General features: G+C 51.5%; 1 protein-coding gene across 3 annotated transcripts in view; it reads right to left on the bottom strand.

Moving 5' to 3' along the window:
* Positions 1 to 16,912, bottom strand: part of ERN1 (endoplasmic reticulum to nucleus signaling 1) — a 98,122-nt gene that overhangs the window by 15,176 nt on the left and 66,034 nt on the right. For all 3 annotated transcript variants that reach the window (XR_009006441.1, XM_057536981.1, XM_057536982.1), the window contains exons 7-13: positions 15,646 to 15,768; positions 12,047 to 12,148; positions 11,023 to 11,284; positions 9,677 to 9,755; positions 8,192 to 8,357; positions 4,780 to 4,898; positions 1,952 to 2,143 (exon numbers count right to left, since the gene is read on the bottom strand). Coding sequence is in view for 2 of the 3 variants with exons in the window: in XM_057536981.1 (XP_057392964.1) it covers positions 1,952 to 2,143; positions 4,780 to 4,898; positions 8,192 to 8,357; positions 9,677 to 9,755; positions 11,023 to 11,284; positions 12,047 to 12,148; positions 15,646 to 15,768 (1,043 nt within the window). In the remaining variant the exon portion in view is untranslated. The remainder of the gene's footprint in view (positions 1 to 1,951; positions 2,144 to 4,779; positions 4,899 to 8,191; positions 8,358 to 9,676; positions 9,756 to 11,022; positions 11,285 to 12,046; positions 12,149 to 15,645; positions 15,769 to 16,912) is intronic.

Raw genomic sequence — 16,912 nt, forward strand, 5'->3', positions numbered from 1 at the left:
GCAGGCTCCTGCGGCGGAGGAAGAGGGGACACTTGAGGTGACCCCACGGGGCAGGACGAGACCAGTGAGGAGGCCGCGGGGGGCGGAACGCGGTCAGCGATTGGAGCCTTTCCTGCCAGTTAGACGTCCCAGTACAGCCCATCCCCCAACTGGAGAGGCCCTGCAGGGGCAGCAGAGGAAGGATTCCACTGGAGGTGGAGGGCTGGGCCAGATGGAGGGGGTTCCAGTCAATTCTACAATTCCGGGACTTTTATGAAAGTCTGGGGGAATTCCCTGGCGGTCCAGTGGTTAGGACTCCATGCTCTCACTGCTGAGGGTGCAGGTTCAACCCCTGGTTGGGGAACTAAGACCCCGCATGCCCCATGGTGTGGCCAAAAAAAAAAAAAAAAAAAATCCACAAAAGTCCAGGAATTGTTGCAAGAGTGAAACCAAACAGGAAGAATGGGTACCAGGTGGCTGAGAGCACGGTGGATACAGGGAAGACCCAGGCTCGCTGTCTACCATGGCCGTGCACGTGACAGAGGCTGGTGCACAGATCACCAGCAGTGCAGAGGCGGGGACGCCACTGGGGCTCGGGGCCACCCGGCCATCTGCCCACAGCTGCACAGCCAGGATGTGGCAGAGCGGGGCTGAAACACGGGGAGCCTGGCCGAGGTCCCACTCCCATTTCATCATGCTGCCTTCCCCACACCCCACACGCTTCTCATTTAGTCTGTACAATTCATTCCATCATAGTTAGAAGTGGCAGCGACCTGTGATTATTAATTACTACCCCATGCGTGGGAAGGTGACTGCAGGGATGGGTGTGTAGCCAACACCCCCCTGGGAGTTTTCTAGAGATCTCGCTCTCTTTCTTTCACCTTGGGTTGCAATCCTGGAAATTCCATCTACTAGCTGAGTTACCTTGGGAAAGTTATTTAACTTCCCAGAGTCAAGTTTCTTTATTTGTGGGTAGGGGATAGATAAGAACTGGGTGAGGTTAAAAAAAAAACAAAAAAACAATGCAGGTGGATACATCTTGACAAATAAAAAGTGCCATAAAGGGCCTGTCATCTCATTCCTCCAGGGGGATGTGAGCTTTTGGAGCACTTGTGTTCTAAGGCGGTAAGGTTTCAATGCTCCAAGCGTCCTGATGAAAGAATATTTCTCCAGGGAATTCCCTGGCGGTGCAGTGGTTAGGACTCTGTGCTCTCACTGCCGAGGGCCCAGGTTCAATCCCTGGTTGGGGAACTAAGATACTGTTAGCTGTGTGGTGAGGCCAAAAAAAAAAAAAAAAAAGAAAGAAAGAATATTCCTCCAGAATATTTTATCCAACCCACAACCTACTCAACTATGTAATTTTAGCCACTTATTTCCAACTAGAAAGTCGAAGGAATAACCGTGCCACCTTTCTCACTCTATCTGATATCTCTAACAGGCAGGTTTCTTTTTTTTTTTTAATGTGGACCATTTTTAAAGTCTTTATTTAATGTGTTACTATATTGCTTTTGTTTTATGTTTTGGTTTTTTGGCTGTGAGGCATGTGGGATCTTAGCTCCCTGACCATGGATCAAACCCTCACCCCCTGCATTGGAAGGCGAAGTCTTAACCACTAGACCGCCAGGGAAGTCCCTAAACAGACAGTTTTTAAGGGAGGAAAGTCTACCAGATTTTCATGTATTATGTGTAGTCTTAAAAAAAGAAAATACAGTTTTTAAAATGATTTGCAAGCAAGGTTTCCAAATCAGTTTTTACAGTCAAACTATAAGATGTAGGTACAAAACTGCCCTTTCCTGAGAAGTGAGTGTCTCTTTAATTACAATGTTTTTGAAGATAAGCCAATATTGACTTTTAAGTGGGAAAAGAAATGTATTTGCTTGTTTGCCGCCTTTGTCTGGACCTCACTAACATCGGGTGATGGGCAAAGGTTCAGAAGCACGTGGGAGGGGAAAGGGAAGGGGTGGAGCTTTACCAGGGGGTAGGTGATGATGAAGGCCACCCAGCCAATGAGCAGGAAGGTGCTGAGGATGATGGTGGCCATGTCCTTGAGCATGGAGTCCACGGGGGCCTCGGGCCTGGCTGGGGCATGAGCGAACTTCTCTTCCACGTCTGGAGAAACTGTGGTAGGTGCGTTTTCTGAAGTCTGGTCAACCAGGTCGATGACCTTGCATGGGAGAGAGTGGCGACATCACTGCAAAATTTCTAGTCAGATATAAATGAGCCAAACAACAAAGAGAGGCAATGACTATTTACGAGGAATGACTATGCTGTGAAACACGCTGGATTTTTTTAAAGCCCACCCAAAGACCACAAAACCAGATAGTTGTTGCCTTTTTCAAAGCAACTGCCTTGAGAGGCTATGCACTCTTGCAGTGATAGTATCATTACTCAAAAACAGTTTTTAGAGAAACACTTTTGAAAGTGCCTTCAGATCCTATATTCTTTTGAAAATCCTTATTAAAGGCAAAAACATCCTTTCATGGTAGATTTGATGTTTGGGGGGACTCTGAAATCATAGGTAACAAGTCTGGCGGAAGGTTGGTAGTCAATTTGGTAACAGCATTTCACATTAAAAAGGAAAACCGCACACACACACACACACACACACACACACACACGCGTGCACACACAGCTATAAAGTAATAAAGCCGCTTTCTGATGCTGCTTGTAAACTTTCAGTGCAACTCCAAACACAAAATCACGTATTCAAACAGTCCACTATTCTTCAAAGTTTTTAAAAAGCATCAGAACCCTCTGTTAGAACCCAAAATTAACTCAGATTAAGTGGAGTTTCTGCCGAAGCGCCTCAGAATCTCTAGGACGTCAAGAAAAATGCATTGATTTGTTCTCGAACATCTACTGTCCCAGGTGTGCCTGGTGAAATGCACACACAGCCTCCTTGGCATCCCACAGTTCTCACCCCCCAGACTAACGCGGTGCCCTGCCTCCCCCTCCCGCAGACCCTCCCACGGTGCGCGGGGGCCTGTGGCTGGTGGCAGCTGAGGAATGTTTGCTGAGCACGTCACCAGAGACAACACTCATTTAGTTATATTTGCTCACATGTGTTTGTTTTAAAAAGTTAGTCTTATTACCAGATAAACGCACCTCAGAGTATTTTCATGGACTTTTAAAGGACTCGTTGTTCAAAATTAAACGATTCAACAGGAAAATCTCAACTACAGCCATCTCTGGGTGTTAGGTTAAGGGTGTTGTTTAATTTTCTTCTTTAAACTTTTGTTTTCTAAGTGTTCAATAACAAATACGCTTGGCTTTAATCAGATCAAAATCAGATCAAGATTTTAGGGCGCCAATGCGATCTCCAACCTGGCTCCCTCCAGAGACGAGGAACAACTCAGAGCACCCTGGAATCTTAAACATCCATGTGATTTTCTTCTCCTTTCTCTCTGGATAAAATCTAAATCTCTAACGTGAGTCTGACGCCATCACAGCCCTCACGTCAGCCAGCCGCTCCCCTCCTCCTCCGACCCTGCCCACGGCCCCTTCTCAGGCACGGGCCCCCCACGGCAGGGCTGCAGGAGCCGCCAAGCCCCAATGGTCGGACCCCCAGCCCGGCTCCCACTCCCAGCCTCCTGCACAGCCACCCTCCAGCCTCCCCACCCACTCCGTGCCCCAGAAGGCTGCCCACCTGGGCAAAGCGATGGGCTCCCTGCCCCCGGTTTCCGGCGAGGATGCCAGCAGATGAGACAGAGCTGGAGTTCTGGGGGGCTGCCGAGCGTCTCATCTGAAGCTCTAGGCTCCTGGTCTGGGGCCCGATCCACTCCCACCCCACCTGCTTCAGGCCCAAGTACGCTCAGAGAACCCCAGACCTGCCCACACTGTGAACGAAAACTCCCCTTGAATCATGCTAGCCTGGCTGGCCGTCTGCCTCCAGCTGAGACCCTGACAGCAGGCTGTCTCCCGGGGCTCAGGAGGGCGGCCTGGGCCGGGGCCTCCCCGCTACTCCACACCCATTCTGTGGGTGCCCTGGGTCCCCGCCAGACCGAGCGGCCAAAGCAGGCCGCTTTCAACAGGCCGTGCCTGGCTTCAGAAAACCTCAGTCTCCCCACCTGCTCTTTGTCAGCTCCTCGCTTGCTGCCCGGCTTGGAATCCGGTTCCTCTGTAGCCGTGTGATCCCATCCCCTGCCCCCCGTTCCCCACTGGGCATCCTTGGATGCAGTCAGGCTGTCTCCTCAGCCCCAGAGCTGGACATGCTGGGTTAGCCCCCCGCCAGGCCTTTACCTCTGCACGCTCCCCTCCAGCGCCCCCTGCCTCTCCCACAGCCTCCCGGAAGCCCCCTTCCTCCCCGTCGGTCCTCAGCACTTTGTTTGCTGTGGATTCCCGTGTACCGCTCTCCCCTCCTGAGTGGACTGCAGGCTCTAAAGGCAGGACAGGGTTTCCCTGGTGGCGCAGTGGTTAAGAATCCGCCTGCCAATGCAGGGGACACAGGTTCGAGCCCTGGTCCGGGAAGATCCCACGTGCCACGGAGCAACGAAGCCCGTGCGCCACAACTACTGAGCCTGTGCTCTAGAGCCCTCGAGCCACAACTACTGAAGCCTGCGTGCCTAGAGCCCGTGCTCCACAACAAGAGAAGCCACCGCAATGAGAAGCCCGCACACCGCAATGAAGAGTAGCCCCAGCTCGCTGCAACTAGAGAAAGGCTGTGCACAGCAACGAAGACCCAAGGCAGCCAAAAATAAATAAATAAATAACATAAGTAAATTTATAAAGGCAGGACAAATGCCTTAACCCCCAGCACCTGACACGAGGGGCCACCAACTGACTGTCCACTTCCCCACTCACCTCCTCAAAGCTCTTTTTCTCTGAGTCAGCAGGAATCACATTTTCCCGGTGTTTGGGCAGATTGTTGGGGAATCGCTCCAGCATCTTGGTAGATGCAGACAGCGGGGTCTCGTGGTGTCCTGTGAGAGGAAGCACAACCTCCAATGAGAACAGTTTCTCCACACAGTGGTCGCACTCGACCCACTAAGCTTAAGCAACCGTCACTACCCAGTGAGGGGCCCACGATGCAGACGCTCACATTTGTAAAGTGAGAGAAAGCGGGAGGCAGTGACAAGAGAAATTCCATCAAGACAGAACTTTTATTCCTCAATGGCAGTAGTGCAGTATTCTGAATCTCACAACAAGGAGCAAAGAAGTGTCCGTGTCACGAGAGGGATCGGGATGTCCAGGACACGTTCCGAGCAAGGCTCGTGTGGATAATCCCTAATCAAGGCCGTACACTGTGAGGCAATATGAAGCTTCATTAAAAGCTCAAGGAGGACTTCCCTGGTGGCACAGTGGTTAAGAATCCGCCTGCCAATGCAGGGGACACGGGTTCAAGCCCTGGTCCGGGAAGAGCCCACATGCTGTGGGGAAACTAAGCCTGTGTGCCACAACTACTGAAGCCCATGCGCCTAGAGCCCGTGCTCCACAAGAGAAGCCACCGCAGTGAGAAACCCGTGCACCGCAACGAAGAGTAGCCCCCGCTCGCTGCAACTAGAGAAAGCCCATGTGCAGCAACAAAGACCCAACGCAGCCAAAAATAAATAAATAAAATAAATAAATAAATAAATTTATTTATTTATTTATTTAAAAAGATATTGTCCAAAAAAAAAAAAAAAAGTTCAAGGAGTTCTCCCTTCAACGCTGACCCCTGTCACATCAGTCTACTAAGGGTACCAAGTCCTCATCTTGGCGTTTAAATCGTGCAGGTGGAGTTCTATTCCCACTACCTAAACACGAGTTTCCCTCCTGGGAAGTGGTGAATTATTCAGAAGGCAGCACGTTTGCTGGATGGATTGGGGATCCCGGGTCCCTCCCTGTTTGTTCCTTCACTGTTCCCCACACAACTATTTCAAGGCTGCCTAGCAGTCATTTATTACACGTTTATTGAGCATCTACTGTGTGCGAGGGACAGAGCTGAATAAAATAAAAGGAACGACATTTGATATGGCTGGACGATCTCTTCAGTTCTGAAGTTAAACGACTCCACACACCGCCCGGAACAGCCAGTCACTCTCTCAAGCTGGGCTCTCAGCACCCGGACTGCTTTCTTCTCTGTTCTCTCACAGCAATCAGATCTCACCCCAATTCCAGTCTCACCCTATGATCTGTCCTCTGTTCTCCCAAACCTATCAAAGATCGTATGGTTCGTATTTCCAAGACAAAAACAAACAAGAACTAGTCCGAGCTACGTACATTTCTCATCTGGAGAAAGCCCCTTGAACTCCCTCTCTGGGTCAGTTCTCTATCTGTACCGCAACACTGTTCGCTAAGGGAAGCCTAAGTTTGTTTTGAGCCACCACCAAGTTCCCCTTGTCTTCCAAGGAACGCTGAGACGGCGGGATATCCTGAACTGGTTGCCCGCTTCAGACCTCTGATTCGCACTTGCCGGTGGGGCCCAGGGATCTGACCAGGAGTCTCTCCAGGTACCTCTGAGGCTCACTAACAGAGACCGTGTCGCTAAGAGCAATGAGGTGTCCCCTCCACACAACACCTTGCACTGCAGCGCCCGCTGCTCTAAGAGCTCCAAGTCCCGCCTCTCGGCAGGGCGCCTCCCAACACACTGCGCCAGAAGGGGTTAGCCCGAATCCCCTCTTCGTCCAGTAGTCTTTGTAAACAGGCCATGAAGACTTTTTCTGGATTTTTTTTGGTCTCACACATTTCCTTAGTTTCCAAAATTTTTTCACTTCTTAACCACTGGTAGACAATGTATCCCTTAACTGCTTCGTAAAACTAAGTGGCCCTGTGATTTTAATGGCCTCTGCCCATCAGTTCTCTTTTTCCTCCACTTTGGGCCCATTCACCCACGCTTTCCGAACTAATTCTGTTCAAAAAAGGGTAGAATTATTTTGTTACCTCCTCTGCCCATTATTTGGTAAAAATAATAACCAGAAGAAAAACGGCTGTAAGGAGTCAGGATGAACAAAGGACAACAAGGCCTGGACGACCACAAAGCAACCGATCGGGGCTCCAGGACAACCAGTTTCCTTCCTCCCTGTGATGCCCAGTTACACACCCCCATCCAGATGCCACCGCCTGGCTGCCTCCTGGCCCTGCAGTCTCCCAGGCGGCTGCACACCCCTATCCCGGCGCCCCCAGGCCTGACCTCTCTCTGCCCGGGTCCCAGTCGACACGAGCGCCGAGCAACCACCGAGCACCACCGTACCGGGAGAGAACGGGGAGGACAAAGCTCATTAGCGCCTGCGTGCTCCAGCACCTCCTCGGGGCTGCATCCCCACCTCTCCCCTCCTCTGGCGCTGGGAGGCAGCAGAATTGGGAAGGGGGCTGCCGCACTGGAAGGGCAAATCCGGTCAAGAAAACTCCATCCTGCTCTAATTACTTGGGACACTTGCCAGACACACAGCTCCTGTCACCTCTGCCTGCATCGGTCACACTCCCTGCCTTCCGGTGTCATCTCAACTTCTTATCACTGATGGCGGCAGAAATGGAAGAGAAGGGAAAAGGGATCACCCCGGGGGACTTCCCTGGTGGTCCAGTGGCTAAGACTCCACACACCCAATGCAGGGGGCACAGGATCAATCCCTGGTCAGGGAACTTGATCCCACACGCGTGCCGCAACTAAGAGTTCACATGCCACAACTAAGATCCCACGTGCCGAAACTAAGACCCAGCACAGCCAAATGAATAAATAAATATTAAAAAAAAAAAAAAAAAAGGGGACCATCCCACACACCCGGGACTTCTGCACCCAAATCCAGCCTCCGACTCTTCACCACCCTCAATCCCTCCTGGGTCTTCAACCCTTTCCTTCCCCAACCCCTCCTGCCCACGCTCACACCAACTCCCAAGTGACTTCCTCCACAGAAACTGCCTGTTTTCTTAACTCTACGTGGATATAACGAGGGTGCTGACCTTGCACGGGGTCACTGTGAGAAATAAGGAAATATTCTAGAATGCTGACTGCCAGTGCCTGGCATGTCCCAGACATTCAACATGTGTCAGGTCACTGCACAAAGTTTACACTATTTAGTACTGGAGTTTTGGAACATTAGACAAATGATTTTTGAGAACTGACTTGGTAACACAGCTAGCCTGTTTATTTTCCTTGGGGGTGAAATATTCCAAGGTCTGAAAGACCAACTTGGACATGAACTGAGCACAGAGCTGAGGACTGCTAACTAGCAATGTCGGCTCCTGGCCACCAGGTGGCAGCACGGCATCACCACGGCCACGAGGAACCAGCCCTTACCGATGAGCAGCCAGTAGTTGTGCAGGTAGTTGAGCTTGCTCTTCCCTTTGAGCCCAGGGTCGAACTTCAGGTCCGTGCTGGGCGTGATCACACACTCCCCTTTGTCCCCGATGGTGACACCGTCGGTCTGGGGTCCTTCCAGCAAAGGAAGGGTGCTGCCTCGGGGCTGGGAAGACAGACTGGAGTGAGGCTGGGGGTGCCCAGGTGGACAGCAGGGTGCCTGCAACTGTCCTAAGCACGTGGTCCTATTGTGGGGCTGGTCAGGAAGGCAGAGCGGGACTCCAACGCCCCAAGACTGGGTGGGAGCAGCCCCTCCCTCAGGACGTGACAACGCTGCACTGAAAATTCGGGGGACGTCCCTGGTAGTCCAGTGGTTAAGACTCCGAGCTCCCAATGCAGGGGGCTTAGGTTCGATCCCTGGTCAGGGAACTAGATCCCGCATGCTGCAACTAAGACCCGGCACAGCCAAATAAATAAATAAGTATTTTAAAAAATAAATACATAAATAAAACAAAATTCCGATGTCTTTTATTTATGTATTTATTTTGGCCACACCGCACAGCACGCAGGATCTTAGTTCCCCGACCAGGGATTGAACCCGTGCCCCTTGCAGTGGAAGTGTGGAGTCCTAACCACTGGACCGCCAGGGAAGTCCCTCGGACGTCTTTTGAAACGTGGACATCTCTTTAAATGTGGGAACTGGGAAACAGGAAGGGTGTGTGTGGAATTCCAAGAGGCTACTGTGAGAAGCAGATATAAGTGAAGGAGTTACACATGATACAAGTGACCAGGGTGGGAAAGCTCCAGCCACGAGCCCAGTGCTGGCTCGGGCACCGCTGGACCCGGGCAGGCGCTGCCCTGACATGGGAGCAGAGGACTGGCTCACTGTGAAGACAGGAGATGCCAACCAAACGGTTCAGACGTCATAAGGACCAAAACGGCGGCCGGGACGGTGATGCCTCAGACACTCAGAGACTGAGCGCCTGTGGCGACCTGGCGAGGTCTGAGGAGGCTGGACCGCTCACGAAAGGATGGACAGGATTCGAGGAGGACAAAAGGAACACGGGAGAGCATCTGAGGTGTGAGGCGCAGCCTGAACAAGGGAACTCTTGGAACTCCGGGAGAAGATGGACAGTGCAGCCCCGCAGAGACACTAGCCGTGTGGCAGTGGACAGGTGTCGCGGGGCTGGCCTGAGGGGAGCGTGAACCCCAGCTGGGGAGTCTAGACTTGAACCCGAAAGCCAAAGGGAGTAACCGGGGCTTCCTAGGCTTAGGAGGCTGCTTCAGTCACGTGCATCTCTTCTCGTGAGGTACCGACAGAACGCGGTACACGTAGAAATCGTTTCTGAGGATGTTAAGATCTGTGTCCTGCATCCCTAACTAACAGGATATTCATATAGAATTCAGTCGTTCGTTGCTAAAATGGCACAGGAGTGTTTCGGAGGCTGCATCTATGAGCCCCCCCGCCCCGCACAGTGGACTCACCACAACGGCGACCCCCTCGTGTACCATTGAGGGGGAAGCGTAGAGGCTGGTAGAGTATTTCCCCACATACAGGGTGGGCCTAGGAGACAAACAGATACATGCATTCCACTGTCATTTAATTTCTGGACCCCACAAAAGGGGGCTCTTTGGAGAGGAGAATCACAGCCCCGAATTCCACGCCTAGGAGGAAGCACATTAACCCCCGAGGCTCTCTGGGCCATGGGGGTGTGAAGACAGGGTGCTGCCCTGGGAACCAGGAAAGCGGGACTGCAGGCCCCGCTGTCACTGATGCCTTCGAAGCGTGCACAGGCCACCTGCCTGCCAGCCGGGGTTTCCTCATCTGCAAATGGCGGGGCTGCGCTATCTCACCCCCGCGACAGCCTGAGGAAAGGACCACGAGCAACGATCACCCAGGAGAGACTGGAGGCTTGTAACCTTGGCACAGCCTCCACGACGGCCCGACCAGGGTGCTTTGGCAACTGAGCTGCCACCAGAATCCCCACTTGTAGTGTCTTGTGGTGCCTAAAGATTCTAGAGGTTTTACAGAAGCCCTGAGAGAGTCAACTGCTCTTATCCAGGGGATGCACAGGAAATCCCAAACCCGGCGGGACTTCCAGGGGGTCCCTGTTAGGGGCATCGAGGAAGGGAGGGGCTCTGGCTTTGTCCGTGGTTGTCATCAGCGTGACGACGCGAGGCTGCACATCCAGACCCTGCTGGTTACTATCAATAGCCAGTCTGGGGCGGGTCACCTGCTCAATTCTCTAAACCTCTCTCAACAAACCACCTGACATTTGAACGGTGCCGTAAATTCGGAGAACATTTCGCACTCACCCGATCTCCTCCACGGCTCGGCAAAATGGGAAACTGAGGCTCAGCAAGGCTAAGGGACCGAGTTACAGGCTATTCACAGGTGGGGATGGAGGACACAAGCCTGCTGACTCTTAGACACACACACCCTAACACTTCTGTCTTGATTTTTAAAGCAAATACAACTTACAATAAAATTTTAGAAAATAACAGAAAGTTACAAAATAAATACATCTCTCGTATCCCCACCACCTGAGACAGATCCAGATTGTACTATAGTTACACAAGGCAGTCTCTTCCCTCTTCCCACCCGTAATTTTAATTTATTTAATATCTGAGAATCTGAAGCATCCCGGGGTGTCCAGTTCTTAGATTCTGAGGTTCCAGAACAAGCCGCTCTTGGCTCTTTACGTTCCTCACGGCTTCAGGGACGCCTGCCCCGAGCCCTGGTCCTCGGTTCACGGTGCGGCACACTGCTGCTGCAGCACCGCAACCCCAGGGCCACAGCCGCCCGCTTCTGCCCCGAGTCCCCGACTCACATCAGCTTGCTCTTGGCCTCCGTCTCCTTGGGGAACGGGTACTTCCACTTGGTGATGCGTCCCACCTCCCCCGACATGAAGGTCAGGTAGCGCAGGGTCTCCACAGCGACGTTGATGTGCATCACCTTCCGCAGACCCTCCCGCTGCCAGATGTAAAAAGCCACCACGGGCGAGGCATAGTTTTGGATCCACAGGACGTCCCCAGAGTCACTGTCCACGGTCACCACCAGCCCATCGCCATTGGACACAAAGTGGGACATTTCTGTACAGATCAGATAAACATAGCGCGTCGAGTCTCACCCAGCTTGCGACCACATCCTCTACTGCCCTGGCAAGCTGCAGCCACTCAGCTAGAGGAAACAAGCCTTCTGGAGTGTCCTCAGATCGCCTCCAAACAGCTCCACTGGCCCTACGATTGCAAGACACTGAGAGCTGCCGGGTTTATAAATATGAGACAGGGTCACCCTCTCACCTGGTAATGTTCTTTCTTCACTTGGTAATAGCATTCGATTCAATTACTGAGAAGAAAGGAAGCAGTGGAGAGCCTATGAACCTGGCATTTGACAGCAATCATTTCAAACTACCGAGCAAGCTGAAAGTCAGGGCTGACCACTGCCACTGCCCACGTGTGACCGCAGAGGAGGTCTGTCAGACTTTCGGGTACCGGTGTTAAGATGGGAAAACGGGCTTTTATGTCACAAGCTGATGTTTAATTCTGCTTCTGCTTCCCACGGGCTTGTAGTTACTTCCTTCTGTGACACAGAGGGACTCAACAAAGTGTGTCCTCCCTCCTCTTGGGCTAAACTCGCCACCATTTTACCTGGGTTCCCTCCACACTTCTCGCCCAGGCCCCTGCCTTCAACACTGACTATTGAAGTATTTACTACGAGTCCATGGGAAGTCCAGAACCTGGTGACCAAGAGTGTCTTAAAAGGAAATGCAGCTTTCTGGAGCCCTCGTTTCCCCACAGGTCACAAGTACCCGCCCGACCTCACCAAGCCACCGAGGAGCGGGGGGAACTTACTATATTCCCCGTCGTCCTCGGGCAGCGCAGCCGCGTAGTCGAAGTAGGTGGCGTTCCAGCGGAGCTCGCGGGTTTTGGTGTCGTACATGGTGATGGTGTACTCTGGGGAACACACACCAGCCTGTCACCTGGAGGGGCCACGGCACCTGCGGAGGTGCTGACCTCATCTAAATTACAACAGACGAATCCTCCCTAAATGGTACGTAAGAAAGCCCAGGCCATCCACGTGCAGAGAGGCCACGTGGAGGAAGACTGGAGTCCCAGACGCAGGAGCGAACCTGGCCGACAGCACATGGAGCACAGACAGGCCGCCCACGCTGTGCCCTTGAACTCGAGACTCACGGGATCGTGAGCGATGTCCCGGTGTTGTTTTATGCCACTTAAGTTTTCGGGTGGTTTAGTATACAGCACAGCAACAGATAGCTGAGATTAGAAATTGCTACCCAGATGTGGGATGCTGCCATAACAAAAACCTATAACGTGTGGCATTGACTTTGGGACCGGGTGGCAGATGGAGGCTAGAAGAGCGGTAAGGAAACTGCTGCTGGAAGCTGAAAACGATGACCCAGGTTAGGTAGTGGTGACACAATGAGTAGGACTGCTTCTTGCAGTAACTTGGAAAACAGAAAGAAAGTACCTAATAAACTTGTGGATCTGCCTAAGGAGATTTCCAGGCGGAATGCAGAACATGCCAAGTGGTTTCTCTTAACTGCGTATGGTATGACGCAAGGCAGATAAGCTAAAGAAGAAACCATTCAGTTTTCAAGCTGAATCTAGAGGAACTATAGAGGGTCCAGGACTGGTGCCCTAGCTGGAAAAGGTTCTCAATGTAAAAAATGGCCTTAGGGCAAAGATCAGGTTCAGGGGCTACCAGTAAAAAATGGCTTCCGGGTCAAGATCAAATCAAAGATGAGGCTGTAAGACCCTCCTTTGAGGCCTCAGAAAGATTTAAGGTGGTCCTACATAGACCCTCTGCTAGGTAAGAGGGTTCTAAGAACCGTAAGAGTGCTGTCCCATACCTCAAAGTAGAGAGGTTTGTGGGTATGGCTTTATATCTAATGGAGTAGACTATTATTTGACACATGGGAAGCCCACGAAGATTTTTAAGGGAGTAATTCCAGCATGGACCACAAAAAACCGAGACAGTCAAAAATGGGGGGAAAAATAAGTCCTCTTTATCCCCAACTTTCAATGGACAAGGAACAGATTGAGAAAGCTACAAAACCCTGTTTCTTAAGGAAAAGAAAGGACTTCTCAGAGGGAAGGACCAGGCTGCTGAGAACAATATATGGGGGAACCAATTCCAGAGGGCAAGACTGGGCCCTAATCAAGGAATCTTCCCTGCCTTCAGAGTAGGGGGACCTGAAGACATGTGCCTGGCTGGATTCCAGAATCACTAAGGACCCGTGACTGCTGTGTGTCTATCTTTCCCTCCCTTTTTGAATGCGAGCGTCCAGTGCACCTCTCCTATCTGTGTCACCATTGTATGTTGGAGGGGAGATAATGTGTCTCCGTTAATTCACAGGTCTCCAGATCAGGAGGAGCCTCGCCCACTTCCAAACCAGATACAGATCACAAGCTGCTGGATTTTGAGTCCCATACTGTGGCCGGACTTGGGGAGTCTTGGGAAGGGGTGAGTATATTCTGCATATAGGAGGGCTGTGAACTACTGCAGCCAGAGGGAAGACTGTGGTGGAAGGTCTGAAAAGATCACCACCATCAATGCTCCCCATCACTGTACCCTACGTGACGGTCTTCCCACCATGAGGCTGGGGCTATTTCCCCACCCCTTGATTCCGGGCTGGCCCCGTGACTTGCTTTGACCAACAGACTGCAGTGGAAGTGAAATTCCAGGACTTCTGAGCCCAGACCTTAGAGGCATTGTAACGTCCACTTTTTTTTTGGCCGTGCCTCACCGCTTATGGGATCTTAGTTCCCAGACCAGGGATTGAACCCAGGCCCTCAGCAGTGAAAGTGCAGAGTCCTAACCACTGGACCGCCAGGGAATTCCCGCAATGTCCACTTTTACTCAAGAGGAGAACCCAGCCACCACGTAAAGAAGTCCAGGCTATCTGCGTGGGGCTGAACCAAGGTCCCAGACATCTGAGTGAGCCCAGCCAACAGCCTGTGGAGTGGAGGCCATCCATCCCTGCTGAGCCCATGGAATTGTGAGCAGTAAAATGTTGGTGTTGGAAGCCGCTAAGTTAGGGTGGTCTGTTATGCAGAGACAGATAACGGAAACAACAGATAGCGTTATACGCCCACACGCACACTCCACCGGACGCCAGAGCACAGCCCGATTCCCTCAGACACCGCAATTCTACCTGAGAACCAAACAATGTTTATTCCTGGGTGAAGGTGGAACCACTGCAAGGCTTTACTTGATGGAAACAGTAAACAAACAAACAAACCCTAAGCGGTCACTACAGTTGGAATACTTGATATTTATGGGGGTTGGAGGTGGTGGAGAGTCCTGCAGTTTCACAGAGACCCTCCCCTGTGATTACAGGGGAGCTCAGCCAGCCTCTAGGGCCCAATAATATTAGTCTCACTCATTTTTAGAAAAGCACTGTTTTCCACAGCACCTGAAGGAAGGTTCTGTCTCTCTTTTTTTTAAAGCCTCGGCTACCTGAATGCTTAGACCTAAGTTTAGTGCTCAGTTGTAATCACCGCATCTTAGGTTTTGGGTATAATCTTTCCATTCTAAATGTTTTCTTGCTCGCTTCCCCTTTTAGCTCTATTTTAGCCGTCCATTCCACAGTTTTTACGGAGTAGCTGTATAGGTCAGGGGCTGCACACGAGTGAGGCAGATCCCTGGAGGAAAGGGCCCCCACCCATTCCCTCGCTGCAGCCTCTGAACACCTGCTACGTGTCAGCAGTGCGCCAGGTGTGGAGATTCGGCAGGCGGACAAAACCAAGTCCTAGGAAGCCGACAGTCTAGCAGGGGAGGCAGAAAATACGCACATATGATTTAGAAACACGTAGTGACGAGTGTTGAGCAGGAAGGGGCTCTAGAGGGAGGAGGTGGGAAACGGTGTGCCGAGGAGGGTGCTGCTGACGCCTGGACGGGGCCACCGATGGGCGGTGTGGACGGCTGTGCGTGCCGGGCACGGAGAGCTGTGGTCCCCGGGCAGCGGGGGAGCCGCGAGGCGGGGAAGGCTTCCCGGAGAGGGAGCCCCCGAGCAGCGCTGGGAAGGGAGAACGGACGCCGGCCACACAGGCAAGAACGTGTGTACCCGGTAGAGACGGACCCACTACTCCAAGTTCAAAAAAATAGCACTGCTTATTCTGGGACCTGATTGGAAATGTTTAAGTGAGGGAAATGTGGCGGGGGGAAGAGGCAAAAGAGGTAGCGGAGGCATCAAGGGGGCTTTGCGGGCTACGGTGCAGTTTAGACTGGAATCCTCAGGCACTGGGGAGCTGCCGGGCTGGGGGGCGGCTCTTATAAAGGGGAACGACATGGTGAATCTGTGTGTGGACTAGACAGCTCTGGCCAGCTTCTAGAGAATGAAGCCCGGAGGCAGAGACCCACGGGGAGGCTACTTCAGGTCCTTTTTTGCAGACAGGCAGGTGGTACATGATAAAAGGTTCCTTCTTACCTGTTCGCCCAAGATACAGAAGAGAGGTTGATGGGCAGAGACTATCCGCAAAGGCCGATGACAAAGTCTGCTGTTTCTCCCCGGTCAGGAGGTCAATGACGTACCAGATGTCCTGCTTTTTACCTGCAAGGTCACAAGGACACGCTGTGGTTTACACTCGCCCAATATGGAAAAAAAACATCCTTGCCAAACTAGCAGCCCAAGATGTTCTCTGCACTGACAGACAGGCCTGAAATTCTTACGATGTCAAACACATTTCTCTGTTGCTCCAAGGGTGACAAGGTTAATGGTAATGTGGAGATAATAAAACTTCTTGGACCACTGGGTCTTATAACAACTTAATAACCTAGTCATGGTATAAAAATTTCTTCAAGCCTAATAATGTTAATAACTCACAGATTTTATTGCTCTGATGAGTGGCTTTAAATATGAAAAATCTGGCCTGTAAAGGCAATCCTTTTCCCATAGACTAGGATCTATATAAATCCAGAAATGTACCCAGGGGTTTGTCTCCCTGGTAACCATCATTCATATATCTCAACGTCCCTACTAATGAGCCCTCATGTAAAGAGGATCTACAGTTACTGTTTATAACTCTTAATTAGCTGGTACCTGTGACTGGGCAGTAGAGTTGGTGGCAACCTGGTGCTAATGAGGCCAAAGTTACCTCGACCGTGACCCCAGCCAGTAAGTGACTGCCCAGCCACACGCTATACCCCTCCCCTCATTCAGCTGATTACAAGGTATAAACAGGTGGAGAGCATAGCCAAACAACACGATTAGGAAAGCTCAAAGCATATGTATCAGTACCTATGGTTATATACACCAGAGCATCCTAGTAACGGCGAGTTCCTAAGAAAGCTGCTTTCTAAATACAGGATATTATTACCACTGCGATTTCAAGATAAATACAGCTCCCACCTGAAGGTCAACGCCTTCACCGTGACGCACATGTTTCTGTTTTGTAAGGCGTGCTTTGTAAGACAAGCCTTGTCTCTTGTCACTTGTCTCTTCCTACCTTATTGGCCAAGTTTCCTATTTCAAGGGCCTCTTGGAAGCACAGTACCAAGATGCCAGGAAGATCACAGGGCATTAGAATTTGCTAAAGCTACACTTAGTTCTAACAGAGGTAGCACACGTCCGAAACTTGTCCGTGGATCCTGACTTTCCGTTCTCAAAGACAAATCTTAATATGAAAAAGATCTGAAGATAGAGAGAAAACATCACCAAACAGCTGTGACCAGGATCCCTTTCCGTCTGGCTTGGC

The sequence above is a fragment of the Balaenoptera acutorostrata genome, chromosome 20, assembly GCF_949987535.1.
Source record: "Balaenoptera acutorostrata chromosome 20, mBalAcu1.1, whole genome shotgun sequence".
Lineage (NCBI taxonomy): Eukaryota > Metazoa > Chordata > Mammalia > Artiodactyla > Balaenopteridae > Balaenoptera > Balaenoptera acutorostrata.